General features: G+C 47.9%; 10 protein-coding genes across 10 annotated transcripts; 7 read left to right on the plus strand and 3 right to left on the minus strand.

Moving 5' to 3' along the window:
* Window positions 1–1540: 1540 nt before the first annotated feature.
* Window positions 1541–2697, plus strand: CNBE1600 (hypothetical protein; the record flags this gene model as incomplete). The annotated part of the gene is made up of 3 exons (XM_770352.1): window positions 1541–1636; window positions 1705–1967; window positions 2064–2697. 3 exons carry the CDS (start codon window positions 1541–1543, stop codon window positions 2695–2697), a joined length of 993 nt encoding a protein of 330 aa, XP_775445.1.
* Window positions 2698–3805: 1108 nt separating this feature from the next.
* Window positions 3806–5122, plus strand: CNBE1610 (hypothetical protein; the record flags this gene model as incomplete). Its single annotated transcript, XM_770353.1, has 4 exons — window positions 3806–3891; window positions 3943–4101; window positions 4134–4522; window positions 4596–5122. The coding sequence occupies 4 exons, from the start codon at window positions 3806–3808 to the stop codon at window positions 5120–5122; spliced, it is 1161 nt and encodes a 386-aa protein (XP_775446.1).
* Window positions 5123–5441: 319 nt separating this feature from the next.
* CNBE1620 (hypothetical protein) lies at window positions 5442–6452 on the minus strand (the record flags this gene model as incomplete). The annotated part of the gene is made up of 2 exons (XM_770354.1): window positions 5442–6268; window positions 6317–6452. 2 exons carry the CDS (start codon window positions 6450–6452, stop codon window positions 5442–5444), a joined length of 963 nt encoding a protein of 320 aa, XP_775447.1.
* A 284-nt stretch (window positions 6453–6736) lies between these two features.
* Window positions 6737–8616, plus strand: CNBE1630 (hypothetical protein; the record flags this gene model as incomplete). The annotated part of the gene is made up of 12 exons (XM_770355.1): window positions 6737–6762; window positions 6821–6835; window positions 6888–6973; window positions 7025–7182; window positions 7232–7412; window positions 7470–7680; window positions 7739–7854; window positions 7903–8018; window positions 8078–8201; window positions 8253–8390; window positions 8447–8536; window positions 8588–8616. The coding sequence occupies 12 exons, from the start codon at window positions 6737–6739 to the stop codon at window positions 8614–8616; spliced, it is 1290 nt and encodes a 429-aa protein (XP_775448.1).
* A 368-nt stretch (window positions 8617–8984) lies between these two features.
* On the plus strand, window positions 8985–9749 carry CNBE1640 (hypothetical protein; the record flags this gene model as incomplete). The annotated part of the gene is made up of 2 exons (XM_770356.1): window positions 8985–9306; window positions 9361–9749. 2 exons carry the CDS (start codon window positions 8985–8987, stop codon window positions 9747–9749), a joined length of 711 nt encoding a protein of 236 aa, XP_775449.1.
* A 164-nt stretch (window positions 9750–9913) lies between these two features.
* On the minus strand, window positions 9914–11357 carry CNBE1650 (hypothetical protein; the record flags this gene model as incomplete). The annotated part of the gene is made up of 4 exons (XM_770357.1): window positions 9914–10206; window positions 10260–10436; window positions 10485–10679; window positions 10739–11357. The coding sequence occupies 4 exons, from the start codon at window positions 11355–11357 to the stop codon at window positions 9914–9916; spliced, it is 1284 nt and encodes a 427-aa protein (XP_775450.1).
* A 243-nt stretch (window positions 11358–11600) lies between these two features.
* CNBE1660 (ribosome biogenesis protein BRX1) lies at window positions 11601–12631 on the plus strand (the record flags this gene model as incomplete). Its single annotated transcript, XM_770358.1, has 4 exons — window positions 11601–11778; window positions 11837–12123; window positions 12179–12280; window positions 12335–12631. The coding sequence occupies 4 exons, from the start codon at window positions 11601–11603 to the stop codon at window positions 12629–12631; spliced, it is 864 nt and encodes a 287-aa protein (XP_775451.1).
* A 134-nt stretch (window positions 12632–12765) lies between these two features.
* Window positions 12766–14512, minus strand: CNBE1670 (hypothetical protein; the record flags this gene model as incomplete). The annotated part of the gene is made up of 4 exons (XM_770359.1): window positions 12766–12915; window positions 12963–13490; window positions 13537–14270; window positions 14437–14512. The coding sequence occupies 4 exons, from the start codon at window positions 14510–14512 to the stop codon at window positions 12766–12768; spliced, it is 1488 nt and encodes a 495-aa protein (XP_775452.1).
* Window positions 14513–14840: 328 nt separating this feature from the next.
* On the plus strand, window positions 14841–15825 carry CNBE1680 (hypothetical protein; the record flags this gene model as incomplete). The annotated part of the gene is made up of 5 exons (XM_770360.1): window positions 14841–15487; window positions 15538–15548; window positions 15614–15627; window positions 15678–15681; window positions 15800–15825. The coding sequence occupies 5 exons, from the start codon at window positions 14841–14843 to the stop codon at window positions 15823–15825; spliced, it is 702 nt and encodes a 233-aa protein (XP_775453.1).
* Window positions 15826–16218: 393 nt separating this feature from the next.
* On the plus strand, window positions 16219–18020 carry CNBE1690 (hypothetical protein; the record flags this gene model as incomplete). The annotated part of the gene is made up of 5 exons (XM_770361.1): window positions 16219–16313; window positions 16366–16615; window positions 16678–17010; window positions 17060–17505; window positions 17555–18020. 5 exons carry the CDS (start codon window positions 16219–16221, stop codon window positions 18018–18020), a joined length of 1590 nt encoding a protein of 529 aa, XP_775454.1.
* Between the last annotated feature and the right edge of the window lie 61 nt (window positions 18021–18081).

The following is an 18081-nucleotide window of genomic DNA, read 5'->3' on the forward strand; positions in this document are numbered from 1 at the left end:
AGAATGCATGACTAATTTCAAAAGTCCGTTTCTGATAATTTAATTGTCATTGATTGCTTCACAAAAAAAGAGCAAGCAGTAAGAGCACTGTGTGTCGATAGAGCGTAGGGGATATGGGCGGCTTTTAAGCTGCGAGGCTAGTATGGGTACCAAATGCTGTGAGATGCCTAAAGTGCATGACGACTGCCACGCGTCGGTGTCACAAACCGCCTCTCTTCGAATCCCTGTGTCTTTGCTCCCACTTATCCCATCGGTATCAAACTTGAGAATAGCAGCCTGCAAGTCATCGGAGCTAAGTTTGGAGTCAGACAGATTGAAGGTAGCAGACAGGACAGAGGTGACTAAAGAGGCAAACCGGGGGGGAGGCCGCGAAGATAAAGTGCATAAAGCAGCTTGTTGACAGTGAGTCCCATGGCAGTGAGATCGCGAGCCAGAGAACCCAGGGTTCTAAGCCAAGTGGGCAACATCGGTGTACCTAATGTAGACGGTCTCAACAAGGGCGCGGATCTTGGTGTTTCTTGGTCAAGCTTGCCAAAATCGCGGATCAAGGCGGCGTAAAGGGTGGCAGCAGTAGTGTAAATGACGATAGTTGGGGCGAAAGGAAGTGATGAGGGTCTTCCTGATGCTTCTTTGGACGAGTTTATCGATAGCCTCGTCAAGCGAGGAGCGGGTGCTGGGATCACAGCGGACCCGATGGAGCCTCGAGGATCATTATGAAGTGCTATGGTACATGGACTAGGAGGCAGACCTATGTAGGGACGAACTTGAGCGTAGGTCAGCGCAGAAACGATGGAATCGTTCCAGGTAGGTAAGTCTTCGCAAGTGGACAGCTTCAACCTCCGTCACGAAAGAGACGGTCGGAAATGAACTTGGCCAAGGTATTATCGTCCAAGACGATCATAGCGGATTTTTAATTGGTTCTTGAGTGAGGCTTGAGCTTTTTGGGAATCATGTCGGTGCCAACGCCATAAACCTGCTCTTTCCGAATCTCCATGTCCGTTGCTACTCACCCCTCCAACGCCAGAGAGATGGACGTCAGAGAGTACATTTCTATCTCCCAAATGCGGCAGGAAACAGCAACAAAACCAAGGATTAATATGATTAATGAAGTTACTGTGCGGGACGGTGATGACTCGAGTGAATAACGAAGAATGGGTCACAAAGCATCACGACGGTAGTAAGAATACCTAAGTAAAGTAGATAAGTAAATGAAGCTGCTTCCGTCGTCTCCCTTTAATAACTAATTATCTTCATTTTTAAGGCGCTTCTTGTTTATTTTCTCAACTCTTTTTGCCATCGCGTCGGTTTTGTTCGTTCTTCCGTCACTGCAGGTCGTTGTTGTTAATCACCGACCTCTTCATTGCTATTATTCAGGTGTCTTTAACTGTTACAAAAACATTTTCAAAATCCATAATCAGGTTAGCTCACCGTTTCAGGGGATCCAACGATTTTCTGCTTTTCCAGCTGCCTCGAATATATCTACTGCACAATACCATCGTTCCTGTTCCTGCCAGTGGTCGACTACTACATATCCCACAAAATGACGCAGGTCGAAAATACCACTCCGATTTGCGACGGCACTTTTGTCGCCATCGACAACCTTTCGCCTCAGAATGCGAATACCTCATCGTTAGAAGTGAGTAAGTTCTCCTTTTATATCCTGCAGTAAAGTATTGAGCCAATAATGAAATACCCCTCACGTAGCCGCAGGTACTATTGATTCTTGTCGGCTTACCGGGCAGCGGTAAAACTACTTTTGCGGAAGCACTAGTTCGCGCATCTTCAATGTACATTACACCTCCAGAGGGGACTGGCAAGGTTCAGCCATCTGTAATAAGAAGGCCTTGGATGCGAGCGTCCCAAGACGATGCCCCCAGCAAGAGGAGGCAAGAGTGCGAATCCAGAGTCCGATGGGGCTTGAAAAACGGATATAATGTACTTGTCGATAGGGTTGGGTTCGATCCTGTGTATGTAAATTCCTTCGCACTAGGTCTATCGTGTCTTTTGGCAGATTCATCGAGACGCTCATCAATGGTCTGCCCTGACGCTGACAATTTCCGTAGCCAGAGAAGTCATTTTGTGGCAATTGCCGACGATCAGCTTCCAAGGCCACTAGTATATTGTCTTATTCTCTCTGTATCTCAAGACACACTTCAGTCGCGACTACTAGGACGCGAATCACATCCGACCATCCACGGAGGTGAAGAAGGTATGCGTGTCTTATCTCAAATGAGCCGACTATTCCAACCACCTACTATTTATGGAGGGGAAGGACTTGACCGCATGTATGTGCTGGATGAGATAAATCAACCTAGTGCTGCCGAAGGATGGAGTGATCAGAGGGTGTTGGAGATTGTAGATCGAGTTGGGAACGATGGTAGGAGAGAGGTGGGAGAGAGAAAAAATTACCGGCCTGCGCCTAGAATTCATGACGACAATGCGAGCCCGCGAGGAGCCAGTAATAACTTCAGAGGGGGAAGGAGAGGAATGTGGGGAGGGAGCAGAATAAGAGGTTCATGGGACGGTAGAGGAAGCTGGCGAAGTAGGGGAGGGTATAAAGGGCCAAGTAGTGGATGGTCATCAAGAGAAGGCTCTCGTGGTACAGGGGGTGGTACAGGGTTTCCGCCGGCGTCTTTAAGTTCCCATAATCCCTATAATCGTTCTTTTGGTAATCAAGGTGCGCCTGGAGGTGCTTGATGCTAGTCAATAGAGTTGGATCAATGGTTATTCATTGTTATGAAACGACATAACAATGGTACGTATAGTGATTAAGATAAGAGATGCACGCGGGATGTGATAAATAATGGGCCGGTTTTTATGGAATCGAGTTGATTGGATGACGCAGGAGATGACGGCGATAAGCGATCCTGTTGGCTTTGGGATGACGTAATACAATTACTCCGGACACCGGGGCTGAAGACCGACATGCAGATCATCCACAAACTAGGAATTAAACTAAGAACGATTATTTTTCATCTCCTTTTTCAGTCGTCACCACTTAATCCTTCTCAGCCAGCTCTTATACTCTCCCACTCCCTATTCCCCCGCCCAGATCATCCCTGAACCCCTGTCAGCCTACGGCAGCCGTCGGTCCCTCCATTGTACTGTCACATTCACCGCCCACAAGCGCGGTGGACAGGCACTTCCGGTTCGTCCAGCTTTTGGCAGGCACATCGGTTCTCCGAAGAAGTGTCAGCGCTATATGAGCCCGGCCAACGGCGGGGACATGCGGGCGTTCGCCATGCCAAGGGTCGGAAATTCGTGAGCAAAGTCGATGCTTCATTCATGAGCGCTGTCATTGATGGCGCTATGCATAGTAGTTCATATACGCTTGTCGTGAGACAGCAGCCTGAAAGGGCAAGGTTGTGCTCCTACAAGGAAGAAAACGAGACTAGTAAGTCGCAACTGATGCCTACCGCGGAGTGTCCAGTTAACAAATGTTATAGTTGACCGACGTCCAGTGGATCCACCCCCTGTTGTGGAACTGCGAGTTGGCTCTGGTCGAGAAGTTACCCCAGAGTGCGTAATATTTGTCGATGTCGTAACGGCGGATGTAATTTTAACCCGGTTTGTGCCAACTAGGCAACTTTTGGAATCTACATCTTTCTTCATCCGGGCTACCACTGTAACTTCCGATCCATTAACCCCTGCATCTCCTACGTCATTCAACCCCTCCCTCTTTTCTTCCAAACCACTTACCCATGCGGGGCCGACTTATGCCCCCGTCAAAACCCCTCTGGGGGCAGACGCAACGACCGGAGAGGTTATTCAGACTCCAGAGAAGCTTCGGCTACTTGACGGGCGAATGGCAGCTCTCTGCACCTTTGCAAAAATTAGTGTCCGTGTACCAGGCATTTTTCGATTGAAGTTTACACTTTTCGAGACTACTGAGTTAGTAAAATTCTCTGAAAGTATTTCAGTTTGCTGACAATATGCCCTCAGGCGTGGCATTCTCGAATTAGCACACACAATATCAGAACCTTTCGAGGTATTTTCTCCCAAGTTATTCAAGGGAATGCATGAAAGCACTCCCTTAACAAGACATCTGGCCGCACAAGGACTAAAAGTCAAGCTGCGGACGGACACCACGGTTGGGAGGCAGTTAGTATATAGAAGCAATACATCTGTCACAGTGCTAACTTTCGTGATAACTGCAGGAGTGTTCGACGACGGCGAGCTTCTGCGAATCCAACAACCCCTTCGACTCCTTCTTTCATAAAGGAAGATGTCTCTGCGTCGACGAACATTCCCCCTGCTTCTTCCCCACATTTCTTACCAGCTAAATCTCGGCGCTCGCCCTCTTTATCCGCCCAAGCTCCACCAAGTCATCCGGAGGTGCCTTCACCATCATCAAAGGTCGCTCGGCGCACAGTTAGTGATAGTCCTCGAAATCTTGTTTGGCGGCATGCTGCGTATGAGTTTATGAGACCTCACGCTGCGGATAATCGTGTTTCAGGTCCCGGTGGAAGGCCCTTCACGGATGACGGGGCTTTTATTTCCCCGAATCCTGTAGATTGGAGAGGTAAGTTTGACTTTAGCTAAATAAGCGCGTACTGATCAAGCAAAAGTCTCTGCTCCGTCGTCTGATCTATCAGCATTTTCTTTGTCGCGTCCACACCGCGTGGATCCGTTCCGGCCTCCTTCTGTTCCAAATGATACAACCAACTTAGCATCTCCTCAATCATACACGCCATCGTCATATCCTTCTTCCCAAGTATCTTCCACTCAAAGTCTCCCCACCACACCATCGCCAGTGACATCTTCTCACTCCTCTATACAATCCACATTACCGATATCTAGACGAAGCCTCGGCATTGACGATGGGGTCCCTATCCTCCCGCTGCCAAGTTCATTCAACTCTCCCGGACACGCCGAATTTGTGCCACCTAGCGTCAATCAGGTACTGAATCCATTACGGCGGAGCAGTATAAGTAGTGGACTAGGTTTGCCTGAAGGACATGGATCGTCGTCTCAATCCGTCGCAGGACCAATAATCGCGAGGAATCGTTATCTGGACGCACCCATATCGGGTTCATCGAGTCTTCGGCGGCCTTCACCGTTGACATTGCCACCACTGAGGCCGCCACCACAGCAGGAAGAGACAAGTTACGAGAGACACTAATAAACGCGTTATGCTTCGGCCTTTTTTGTTCATTACAACACTACCTATATCCACATTCTATTTATCCCTGTCATGATAAATTGACGGCTTCATTTTTCGCTTTTTAATTGATTAACATTTCCTGTACACGTCTATAACAACTCTTTAACTTTTTTTCATTTATTTTCTTGTTGCTTCCTTACTGTTGCGTTCTCTCCTGATCGGGGTTTTAGGTCTATTCATGAATTCAAAGCATTTGTAAAACATGCATACGTAATCATGAGTGTATGAGTTATAATTATATGCTATATACATCTATATCCCAAAAGCTTATTATCACCTATTTGACACGGGCTTGCTCTAAAAGCTCTCTTCTTTTGATGTTCCATGTATCTCTATCAACACTTAGACATTCTCCTGCCCACCCAAGGAGACCAATCTTTTCATTTTTTTCCCATGTTGCAGCACCGACTTCAGCTTGCGTGACGGGTTTGAAGCCACATTTGGCGAAAAGCTTTCCCCCATCAGGCGACAGAGGATTTGTCCGGACAATCACACGGTCGACTGGGGGAGAAAGATCACCGGATGAGATGGAAAACGCATGGTCGAGAGCTGTGAGAACAAGTTCAGAACCCACTCCGTTTCGGCGGTATGGCTGATCGACGTCCAGGTGTCGTATGTGGGCGATTCGAGAGGCTGGCTTGGTTTCTTTACCAGCGATACGTCTTCGCAGATCAGGTGCGTTGTTGTTTTCTTCGTCTTCTTTGCTCGAGACAAAAACATCATGGCCATCCTTCTCATTCAATTGCCCTTCCTCTTCGCCCAAAACGCTACCAAGCTGCTTTCCAGCGTTTTTTGTGACGTCGAGGCACACCACACCTACGACCTCTCCTTTATGCTGGAAGACCCAGATTCCACTCTTTCCTTCCGCGTAATATGTTGAGGGCCTGATCATGTCGATTGCGCCTATTATTTTACGCATACGCGCAGTAAATAATGGTCGATGAATGTACTCCACGATACCCATGAGGGGAAGAAAAGCGAGACATGGGCCAATCAAGGGAGAGATGTAGCTCAAGGGATTTGAATTGACAGAGAATGAGGAGATGTGGTTGATACCCATTCCGAGAAGGAATACGACTAAGAGGGCCAGAGGGCTGGTGATGACTGGGATTTATAAGCTCGGGTTCTCAATGCGATATTTGGCAAGCTTACTCTTGTTATTTGCCCTAGCAAGGCCTTCCATGACTCCTTGGCCTACCAGCATCTTGACCATGTGTTCATCTTTCGAAGGGTCAAATGCGCGAACAATGTCAACATCGTCGGGGATTGGAGGCTGTTGTTGGGACATTGAATAAAATGCCGAGTAACGGGGAAATGAAGATTTTGGAAGTGGGGTACGTATGTATATATATACAGATGGAAAGAAGGTGGAGGCGATGGTGGAGGGACAAATAGAAGGCAGCAAATCATACGCACGTTCTTCACAGGCACATCTCAGGTACATCGCGGACACCATTTCATCTCCATCGAGCCCCGACGCGTTCGCCTGAAAATGATAAGACCGCGTTTCGTTTCTATAATACTCTGGCTTTCGTGTTTGACTTGCCGCCTGCATATTCCTCCCCCTACAAGATGCCCGTCCCAGTCAGCGAGAAACCGTGAGTGTCAACCAGTTGTCCAATTCAGAATAACAGAGGTGCTGATTAATCGCCTCAGAATGGTCGAGTATGAGTGAGTTCCTTGATCAGTACAAAACGCTCGTCAGACTCTGACTGTCTGCCAGTGCATCTAGCCCGCAGGTTATGCAGCTCTTCTACAGGCGGCTGTTCCCTTACCGCCCGCTCTATCTTTGGTTGAATCAAGAACAGAGTAAGTCTTACCGCCGTGCAGGCTTCGACAGCGGAATTGACACGGATTTAGTACCCAGCAAGTTATTCACCCATCGTGAATTCGCTTTCACATTGGCAGGAGACGTCTACCTTCGATACCAATCTTTCAACAATGTCGATGAATTTAAAGCTTCTATTGCCAGGCATATTCCATCACGTTTTGAGATTGGCCCTCAATATAGCGCAAGAGTATGTCCATGCCACTGAAACAGCGTTCCTCTGCTGACGCTGGATACAGCCGAAGGACAGGAAGACGCTTGCCTCTGGCGCTCTTCAACCACAGAGGCGAGAGCTGGTTTTTGATATTGATATGACCGATTATGATGAGATCCGAACGTGTTGCACGGACAAGACTATTTGTAAGCGATGCTGGGGCTTTATTGCCGCCGCCGTAAAAGTGCTGGATCATTCTCTCCGAGGTAGGTTGTCAATTGGCATTGAAACTTTGCGGATAGTTTTCTTATTAATCTATATAGAAACATTCGGCTTCAAGCATCTCTTATGGGTGTACTCTGGTCGACGAGGTATCCATTGCTGGATCTCTGATCAGTCGGCTTTGGATCTCACCGATGATCAGCGACGAGCGTTGGTTACTTTTTTGGAAGTTATAAAGGGTGGCAAAGAACAAAGCAAGAAGGTCAATGTGAGAGGACCAACTGGTGATGCTGCCCTCCATCCTTTCTTGTCGTGAGTTGGACCATCGTGTAAAAGATCTGTGGCATTACATAATTAACCCCAACCATAGTGAAGCACTCGATACCCTCAAACCATTATTCTCTAGTCTCTGTATCTACGACCAGGATTGTTTCAAGGGAGAAAAGGGATGGGAAGCATTGCTTGCCATTTTGCCAACTGATAGAGGTGAGCAGTATTCGTAAATTTGGTGGATCAGACACTGAACATTTGCAGCTGTCATTGGACCACTAAGGGCCAAATGGGAAAAGAACTCGGATAGCTCAAGCGAAGAAAAATGGCGGGAACTTATGAGCGAGATTGCAAAACATAAGAAAGAGGAGGCAATCATGGTATGTGATATAAAATTTACTCGAATTCATCGCTGACTCACATTCATTTGCCCCTCTAGACCAAATTCACAAAAGCAGTAGAAGACGTCGTTTTACAATACACCTATCCGCGTATCGATGCTGAAGTTTCCAAGCATCGTAACCATTTGCTCAAGTCTCCGTTTTGTGTTCATCCCGGTACCGGTACGTCGAAGGAATTCTTCCATCGCTTCATCCAAACTAATACAAGTCAAGGTCGAGTTTGTGTCCCTATAAATCCGTCTCTGATCGACGAATTTGATCCCGATACAGTGCCCACTGTCGGTCAATTGCTAAATGAGCTCGACAATGTCAAGGCTGAGGACCCTGAAGCTGCTGGCCGGCGTATGGAAGGTAAGTTTTCTTTCCAGGCCATATCTTTTCTATATCTGTACTGATGAAATGTGCAGACTACGAGCACACTTCACTGGGACCTTACGTGGAGATGTTTGAAAAGCATGTTGCTGCAGTCCTGAAGGATGGTCGGAATGCGAAAAGAGGTAAGTTAGCTGATATATAGTCTACGGATTTCAAGCTGACACCCTTCATAGCTGCCAAGGCAGAGAGTTTGGATTTCTAGAATACCAGGCTTTCATTTGTTGTACTATATGCATGTTTAACTGTCTAATCGCGCCTGGAATCTGAAGCTGCTCTACAAGACCCAATCTAAAATGACTCATTGCGCATTTATTTCCTTGACTATATTTGCCATCGATCATAAGGATGAACGCGCTTTGCAACCTCCACTCACGCGGAAGAAACGCGTCCGCTTTATGGAAGCGGAACCTCGTACTACGAATAACAATTTGTAGTATTTGTTGATCAGCGGCTGACAGCGGAGGTCGGTCATCCATCATTATACGATTCTAGTTCATCGACTGTAATAATACATTGTCATCGTTCTCTTCAGCAGCGTCTTCTCCACTTCGTTAACCAATCTCGAGCAAAATGGTCCGTCCCATTCCCATCCCCATCCGCCGCACGACACTCGAAGTAGGCACGGCATTTGAGAAACACGCCCTCTCGTTCCTCAACAAATCTATGTCAATGTCCCTTCGCCACGTAGGTGGCGCTAGGGATGGAGGTATCGATCTAAGAGGTTGGTGGTGGGTCCCAAGAATAGCCATGCCAGCAACTGAATTCGCCGCCGGCGAAAATTGTGGCGGGGTGAGGAGATTGAGGGTATTAGCGCAGTGTAAAGCTGAAAAGAAGAGCGTTGGTCCAAGGGCAGTTAGGGAGTTAGAAGGAGTCATGTCGCAACTCGAGTTCCGTCAGTTTTGTGCTTTATTGAAATGTAGAGATTTATACTGAGCAAGATTCGCAGGCAGGGAGCAACAGTCGACCGCAGAAGCGGCAATAGCAATATTGATATCCCAATCGGGCTTTACAAAAAACGCAATGCTGCATGCCACCCAATCACGAATACCACTGATGCTTTTGCATCTTCCAGGCGGTCAACCAACGGGCCTGACTTTGATATCCTCATCTCCCGAAAGGGATAGCGGTACTTTTGCGGATCAAGAGAGGATAAAAGTAGAGAGTGCTTGGTGGAATCGTCCACTGTCACATGGGATATTAGGTGGTAAGATGGAGTTACGGCGGGAAGTTTTAGTGACCGGTGATGGTTTAGGAGCAAATACAGCGCTATGGATGGACGGCGAAAGGCTTGGTAGATGCGTGCCATCTGAAGAAGATGAACTTGAAGGCTGGTAAAGCACCTTAGCATCATGTATTCATTGAGATGATCGAAATGCCATTCGTTTGTTGTACAATCATGATCGATCTATCGTCTAAGTCATAACACCACTAGGCACTAATAGGTACAAACATGGATAGATATGCGTCGCAGAAAGACCCGTTCAGAAGCAATGCTGCTCTCATTCATCGGCCACCAATCCCCCATAATATACCGTCAAGGCCTTGACCTTGTCCCTGACAGTCTCTTCTTCGACTTCTACCCATTCCCTCACTCTGCCTCTTCTTTCTGGATCAGGATAATCCAGTTCTCGGGCAAGCTCTGATATTTCCTGCATGTCCATGTTTCTGGGAAGATAGTATGCGATATTCGGGGTGAGTTTGGAGGTGAGATTGAACAAATCTCTCCCGTGGATAGGAAGAATCGAGGAAAGAGAGTAGGTAGCAGAAGGGCTGTTCAAGTAATCGATTCCGCCTGAGTGGGTTTCTATGAGTAGATGTTCTTGGAGAACTAGCCATTCGACATACCCCAGGGTGGCGAAAGAAAGACAACATCAATTTTGTCTCCGGGATTCTTTTCTGCGAATGATCGAGCAAATTCTGTATAATCTCCCAAGATAAACTCGATTCTATCGGCCACACCGTGATGCAATGCGTTGTGCCTGGCTAATTTTAATCGTGTAATGTCGTTATCAATGGCAATAACTAGATAAATGGTCAATAACTAGAAACCGAAATTATGAATGGACTAACCCCTTTCGCAAGTCTTTGCAAACGCAATGGCATTTCCGCCAACACCACAAAAAGCGTCCACAATCACATCACATTGACAACGTTCCGCTATGTGGGTCGCAATAGGTTGCGGTGTTACCGAGAACCACCCAGTATGATCTAAAAGAAGTGGTAATCTGTCGTATTCGGGAAAAAGAAGGCCGCGCTGACGAAAATCTACGAGGTGGCCTTTAGCCTCGTTCGTGCCAAACGAAACATCAACATAGACCACCCACACTTTTGTAATTGCTTAGGTACGTGATCAACATGAGTGAACCTCGGTACTAACCCGGTACAGTCCCATGGATGGTCAATATGCGGGTTCACAATCGTGCCAGCTTGACGTTGTCTCTTTTTGGACTGTTTTCGTGCTTTGGCCGTAGAGGGTTTTACAATTTTGTTTGTGCCACCTAGCCAACTGACATTATATGACTCTGATTTTCGGCGAGCGGTGGGAGACAGAGAAGCGGATGCTTCCATTTGATATGACTCATTCTGATTCGGTGAAGACTGGGACTCTGCCTGGATCTGAGCTTGAGACACTTCCATCAGAGTTATGTCCTTCTCTCCGAATTCTTCGATTGCCTCTGCGCCGTTTACTAGCGTGGACTTGATACCTGGCAAATCCACACCATTTTCACATTGTTCTTCTTCTTCTTCTTCATTGTTCGAATAGGGTTGAGTGGGTAATAATGTCTGAGTACTGAACAAAGTATCTACAGGCACGGTAGGTGTGTCAACCGGATGTTGGACGGTGAGTTGGGTAGTGTCCCCTGACTTTGAGCGTATTGACCGACGAAGATCGTCTGGAAGCGACGTAAAGAGCGAAAGGCTCTGCCTCCCCCTTTTCGGCATTGTTTATGAGCAGAGATGAAAAGAGATGTGGGATATATATGTATCATTGATATTCCCACAAGTTCGAAGTCAACAATATGGCGTCCGTCCGCCCACTGCATACTGCCGCCGGATATTTATTTACTATAGGGGCATGTTTTCAAGTCACGTGACCTCCCTTCAGAAGATTTCAACCACTCGAGAGCATTCATCCAGATTTCTTCGTGTTGGCTGAATATCCCAACCCCATATACATCACACGAAATGTCCAAAGCAGTTCTCGCCGCCGCAGAAAAGACAAAGAGCAAGGACAAGGCAGGCCCCAGTGAAGGGGTCAAGCCAAGGAAGGACAAAGTCCTCATGCTCTCCTCTCGAGGTGTCACTCAGCGCATGAGGCATCTTATGCGAGACCTCGAAGCTTTGTTACCGCATGTCAAACGAGGTGAGTCTACTGAGTCTACTGAATAGAAGCAGAGTCATGCTCTAACGTTATTTTTTAGACTCTAAGCTCGACACAAAATCATCTCTCCATCTCCTCAACGAATTAGCGGATCTCCACTCTTGCTCAAACACCCTTTACTTTGAAGCCCGACGACATGAAGACCTTTATCTCTGGCTTTCTCGATCTCCCAACGGCCCTAGTGTCAAATGCCACGTTCAAAATTTGCATACCATGGATGAGCTCAAGATGACCGGAAACTGTTTGAAGGGAAGCAGAGGTTTGGTTTGCTTTGATGGATCGTGGGAAGGAGAACACTGGAGCTTGATGAAGGAGATGTTCACACATGTAAGCGCAGACATGGCTTATTATCATTATTATTTTCCGCTAATGAAACAATCAGGCTTTTAGCGTTCCCAAGACTTCCAGGAAATTGAAGCCCTTCATTGACCACATCTTGCTCTTCTCACTTTTGGACAACAAGATTTGGTTTAGGAACTACCAAGTATGTCTTCATCATACCCCAGCCCGCGAATATTGTTCTAATATCACCATTTAGATAATTGAAAAAGATCCTCTTACTCCCTCCGGCCCTCCTCAATCGTCCCTTGTCGAAATCGGTCCCCGATTCGTCCTTACGCCCATCAAGATCTTTGAAGGCTCTTTTGGTGGTCCCACCCTCTTTTCCAACTCTGAATTCATCACTCCTGCGGCCATGAGGGCGAGTGTGAAGCGCATTGCTGGTGAGAAGTACAGGGTCAGGAAGGAGGGTGAGAAGGACAGGGAAGAGAGGAGAAAAAGGGTCAGAGAAGACGTCGAGGAGGACGAGTTGGCCAGAAAGAAGGTGTTTGCTTAGAGCGCTTGACCTTACTGTATGTATTCTTTGCCATCACGATATTCAATGTGTCCGCTTGCTAGCATCAAACAGGATTTATGAGAATTGATAAACAGATTACAACGATTTGGGTTACTTGTATATAGCCACCATTCTCAGGGGGATGTAACTGAGCCACTTTCCCCATTCCTTGGCGAATTATGTTCAACTTGTGCTTCTGCTTGATGATCTTGTCGCAAGATATCGATCTCTTCCAGCCACTGTTTTGCAATGTCTCGGGAACCGGTATCAAGGTAGTAAGCCGACTACCAAGTGATCAATAACTTCTTGAAGAAAATACAGGGAAACTTACATGACCACAAACGACCCTCACATACGCCTTTCCCAGCCCACACACCTTCAAATTATCCTTTATCTCGCTCATTCTCAATATAGCAAATGTGCAAAAGTCGACATCCTTTTCGTTTGAATCTGCGAGTAGCACTAGCCGATCGCTGAGCAAGACACCTAACAGATTCCGGCCAATTAAGTCGGTATGGTTGTGCTGGTAATAGATTGTATCCAGAGTCTCCTTTCTTTCTCCCGGGAAAAGAAGCTCTTCATTGTCGATCATGATGTGATCACGAACAATGCTGATCGATTCGCGGGTCAGGTAACGGACCAGAGTGAACGGGCCTTCCATGATGAGATCAGGGGAGTCCAAAGCCAAAGTCTGGTTGATAAAGGTAGCTGGATGATCAGGGCGTAGCTGGGAGCGTAGTTGGGCAAATCGTCTGGCTTGAGAAACGCGAGTGCCGAGGGAGGACATGGACTTGTAGGCGATATCCAACGCATCATCGTTTTGGCTTTGAGGAGGAGTCTGGCGAGCCAGATGTTTGAGCTGAGAAATAGAGTCAGGTATGCAATCTGTGGAATTTATTACTTACGAAAAGCTCATAATGATTCAAGCGCTTCAGAGGAAGTTCTAAATACTGCGCTAGAGACTTCAACTCGTGCTCTGGGTGCTTCTTACGCTCATGGCAAAACTCTTCAACCCACAACTCGTGGCCTGAAGGGTTCCCTGGCGGCTCTACCCACAGATCGGCAGTGAGGATAGCGTCCCAAACACTTCTGCCGTAGGCACTGTAGTAACCTTTCAACTCATTTGCGCGACTGTTGAACACCTCTGCGATTTCATAAATAGCCCGTTTTGACCACACACCGTCAGTATCATGTCCCATCGCCTTCATCTGTCGGATGATCATAGTGATTGTCGGGTAGATGTCCACAGTATGGTAGTTGATGATTTTCCGGATGTCGCTGAACACTGTCCTTCGCTCGTCCTCGGGAATTTCGAAGAAGTGTTGTCCTCCGGGGCCCATCTGAATAGGTTGAGACATTGGAAGGATGTAAATTTTGCGCAGTTGGTTGAGTTGTTCCACGTAGCCCTTTTCGCTATCCTGAAAATCGTTGAGGATGCCGACACGCTGCTCCGGGTCATCTTCATAAGTCCTAGAAACCGGGTTGGCGTGTAGTTTGCCATCTGACGTTGAACTGGTGGTTGACGTAGCTGACTGGGTAGTGGCGGATTGGTAAACCCTAAAAGCTGAATCGGCAACGACGTTCCTTGATCTAGGCGAAGGCCGGGTCCTTGAGAGTGGCGGCAGAGTTTGCTTTGACGCTGACCCAACACTAGTCAGCAACCACGATTAGGCTGAGTGCTGATACGGTATCTATACGCACAATTGCACAGAGCAAGACATCCGGTCATGGTGAGTAATTGTTTATGTGCTGTAGTCTGTCGTAATCAAAGATCAAATAGAAAGCTGAATATGGATAATAGATACGAATCAGAAGTTGACTTATGACGAGGACTTGCCTGCTGATGCTGCTAGTTCCCAATTGCCACAGACTGCCAGTCATCGTCCAACGAGTATCAAAGTACGGTGCTGAAACTAGGCGGAGAAATGACCGAAAGGCCACAGCTGAGACGCGACGCGACGCGTACCAGATATGTTCCTGGGATATGTTATTCAGCCGCCCATTTTGGAGCATGTTCCGCGGCCCACCGGGCGGCAAATCTTCTCGAGATGTTTGTGAGCGAAAAAGAGCAGCAACGATATACTTTGGCTCCCCGTGCAGCGCCACGCTTCTAGACGCCCCCGCCCGCCTCCCGCACAGACCCCCTTTCTCCGCGCTCCATATACATACCCATTCGGCCGACATCCTCCACATCATCGGACTTAGCGTTATGAGCGATAGCCACGATTCCCCACAAACCGCCGGCCACGCTCCGCACACCGAGCACTCCCACCCGTCCCCGACTCCCCCCTCAAATCACACAAGCCCTCCACTCTCCTCACAGCCGCCGCACGAGCAACACAACCCGCCCCTCCACCACCCCCCACAGCATGCACATATCGGCGACGATGAAGCTGCTGCACTGGCCATGGAAGCAGATATGGACGCATCGGTCATGATAGACCCTGCACTTTTGGGCGATGAGGAAGGCTTTGACCCGACAACGCTTGCCAATCTTGCAGCTCTTTCGAGGATCATTAATGACGATGACGAAGACATGCAGGTAGACGAGATGGCGCCAGAGCCAGAACCGGAAGATGAACCGCTTGAGACGGGATCGCCTCGAGAGCCGCTTACCAGAGAACAAGTACAAGAGTTCATGAACCAGCTTGCTCAAAGAGATAAGAGCAAAGACCAAGAAGAAGATAAAGACAAGGATCATGAAGGAAATAAAGACAAGGACCAAGACGATGCACGCGATAAGGGCGACAAGGAAGGTGATCAAGAGGAAGAAGAAGTGCGTAGTGAAAAAGGAGATGACGAGTATGAAGAGCAGGGAAAGGTCAAAGGAAAAAGAAAGAGAAACAGAACTGTCCTGTGAGTAGACCTATCTGCGGTGTTGAAAGGAGATAACTAATTTGTATTAGGAGTTGTACCGGTATGTGACCTGATTTCAGCGGTGGAGGATGTGGACTGACCGTCGCATGATGACCTGCGCTACAGAATGTCATCGAAGAGCAAGTCAATGTTTCTACTCCAATCGCATTAATGCTGACCTTCATCATAGAAACGTATGTAATAGATCCACCATTAAAAAGCATAAACTAACCTTTGATCGTTCTTTTCTTCCAACAGAACATGTAAGCTAAGTGAATGCGTGACTCGGCACATCAGCTGATCAGATGCCAGTGCGACCGGAATATCCCGTGCAGTAGATGTGTCAAACGTGGCATCCCAGGATTATGCCGAATGGAGCACCCTGTTCTTCCTCGTCGAAAGCGCAGAAGGTGAGCTGGGCAGATCAATATTTAAATGATTATAGCTCATACATTTCCAGGCCTCAAGAAGATGAAGATCTCAACTACGAACTGGGCCTCCGCGTTCAGGCCCTGGAATCTCTTCTACGGGGTACTGGCTCATTCATTGATGCCGACCAAGCTCATGCAGCAGCCCACGAAACTGTCCGGGATGCTACGAAGGCTGCCAAGGCCGGTTCTCAGGATGCCACAAACGCATTGGCCCAGCTATCGCAAGGTGTCGAAGGCATGAGTCGGGGCGCGCAGTCAAGCTTATTGCTTGATGTCTTGCAACAATTGACGGCCGCGAGTATGGGTAGACCGTTGAGTGGAAGCTCCAGTGCAGCCTCAGGCGATAAGAAAGGATTAGAGCTTTGGTCGTCACTGCCGAAAGCCTCCCAAGAGACGTAAGACCATTCGTTCTAGACATCTGTATCCTCGTATTGACTTGGGACGCAGAACTGTCGCAATTGCTTCGGCCTTTGAGGACGATGATGCTCCGAACAAGATCAACATCTGCACTCCCGGGTACCGTGATGAGACAGGCAAACTCTTCGTGCCTCCTACGGTCCGTTATGCGGAGAAGCAACTTAATAGCGAAAGCATGGTGTCAAGGGAGGCTTTGCCAATCGAAGGCCATGCGCCTTTCCTTGACGCTGGAGTAAAATTCGCCTATGGAGGTGACAGTCACCCTTATAGACATAAGCGGGTAAATCTAATTCCTGTTGTCTGTTGTTCAGTTATTAAGACGCAGAGCTAATAAGTTTCCAGGTCGCTGCCGTTCAAGCTGTTTCTCTCACTGGTGCTCTTCGTCTCGCTGGAACATTCCTCTCTCGCTTCCCTACACTTCCTCCTACCAAGACGGTCTTTATTCCTTCACCAACTACTGATGAAGACGTGACTGCCCTCCAAGATGCGGGGCTCGAAATCCGATCTTTTAGGTTCCTCGATCTGAAAACCGGTGGGGTTGACTGGGAAAGCTTACGCGAGGACTTGCAAGATGCCCCAATGAAGAGCATAGTGTTGTTGCATGTCAGCGGAAGTGTTCCTAGTGGTGCGGAGTTAACGACTAATCAGTGGAGATTACTGGCATCATTGTTACAAGTAAGTTGCGCTAAATAAGTAGTCTGCATATTGCTGACTCTTCCTTCAGGAGCGAGAAATGATTCCCCTCGTGATCATGGCTTTCCAGGGTCTGTCATCAGGTGATACCAATCGCGACGCTCAAGCGCTCCGGTTCATGGTCCACGAAGGTCTTCCTGTCGTACTCGTCCAAAACTTTGACGCCACTATGGGTCTCTATGCCGATTCTCCCTCCATCGTCTCCATCGTTACACGAAATTCCGAAGATAAGGACCGTGTTGAATCGCAGCTTCGGGCTATTGGCCGGGGGATGTGGATACACCCTTCGCCTTGGGGTGCCCACATCGCACACCAGATATTGACGGATGCCAAGCTACATCCTTCATGGTTGAAGGAGATGCGATTGATGTCAGACAGGTTGAGGAGTGCAAGAAGCAAGTTGTATATGCAGCTGGTGGACAAGTTGAAGACTCCTGGAGATTGGGCGCACATAAAAAAGGCAAACGGGATGTATTGGTAGGTTATATGGAAGATGAGCCACCCAAAGTCAGCTGACAATCTGCAGTACCGCCCTGCTGCCTTCTGCTCAAACCGAGGCGCTAACCGCTAAGCATCATATCCATTTGCTTCCCGATGGATGTTTTAACCTCGGATCTCTCAATAGCTCAAAGATTGATGCCCTCAGTCGTGCCATTGACTCTGTGGTTAGAGAAGGTATACGAGAGGCGGAAGAGGCTCAGGCCCATCGTTTGGCCATGGAATTAGCATTGGCGGCTGCCAAAGAGCAAGCAGCAAGGGAAGAGACTCAGAGAGAGGAAGAGAGGGAGGCGGCAGAGATGCGTGCCGCAAGAGAGGAAGACACATTGCTCATGGAGAGAAGTATTGCGAACGCTATCGAGAGGCAGAAGAGAGAAGAAGAAGAAGAGCGAAAGAGGGAAGAGCAAAGAAAGAGAGAGGACGAACAACAGAGAAAGCAAAGGGAGAGAGAAGAGATTGCAAGACAGGCAGAGGCTATTTTGGCGACTATTTAAGGGCGCTTGCGGTGTTTATATAAAAGTTGTATTTTGTATTGGTACATAGATATTTAGCTAA

This window comes from Cryptococcus neoformans, chromosome 5 (genome assembly GCF_000149385.1).
Source record: "Cryptococcus neoformans var. neoformans B-3501A chromosome 5, whole genome shotgun sequence".
Classification (NCBI taxonomy): domain Eukaryota; kingdom Fungi; phylum Basidiomycota; class Tremellomycetes; order Tremellales; family Cryptococcaceae; genus Cryptococcus; species Cryptococcus deneoformans.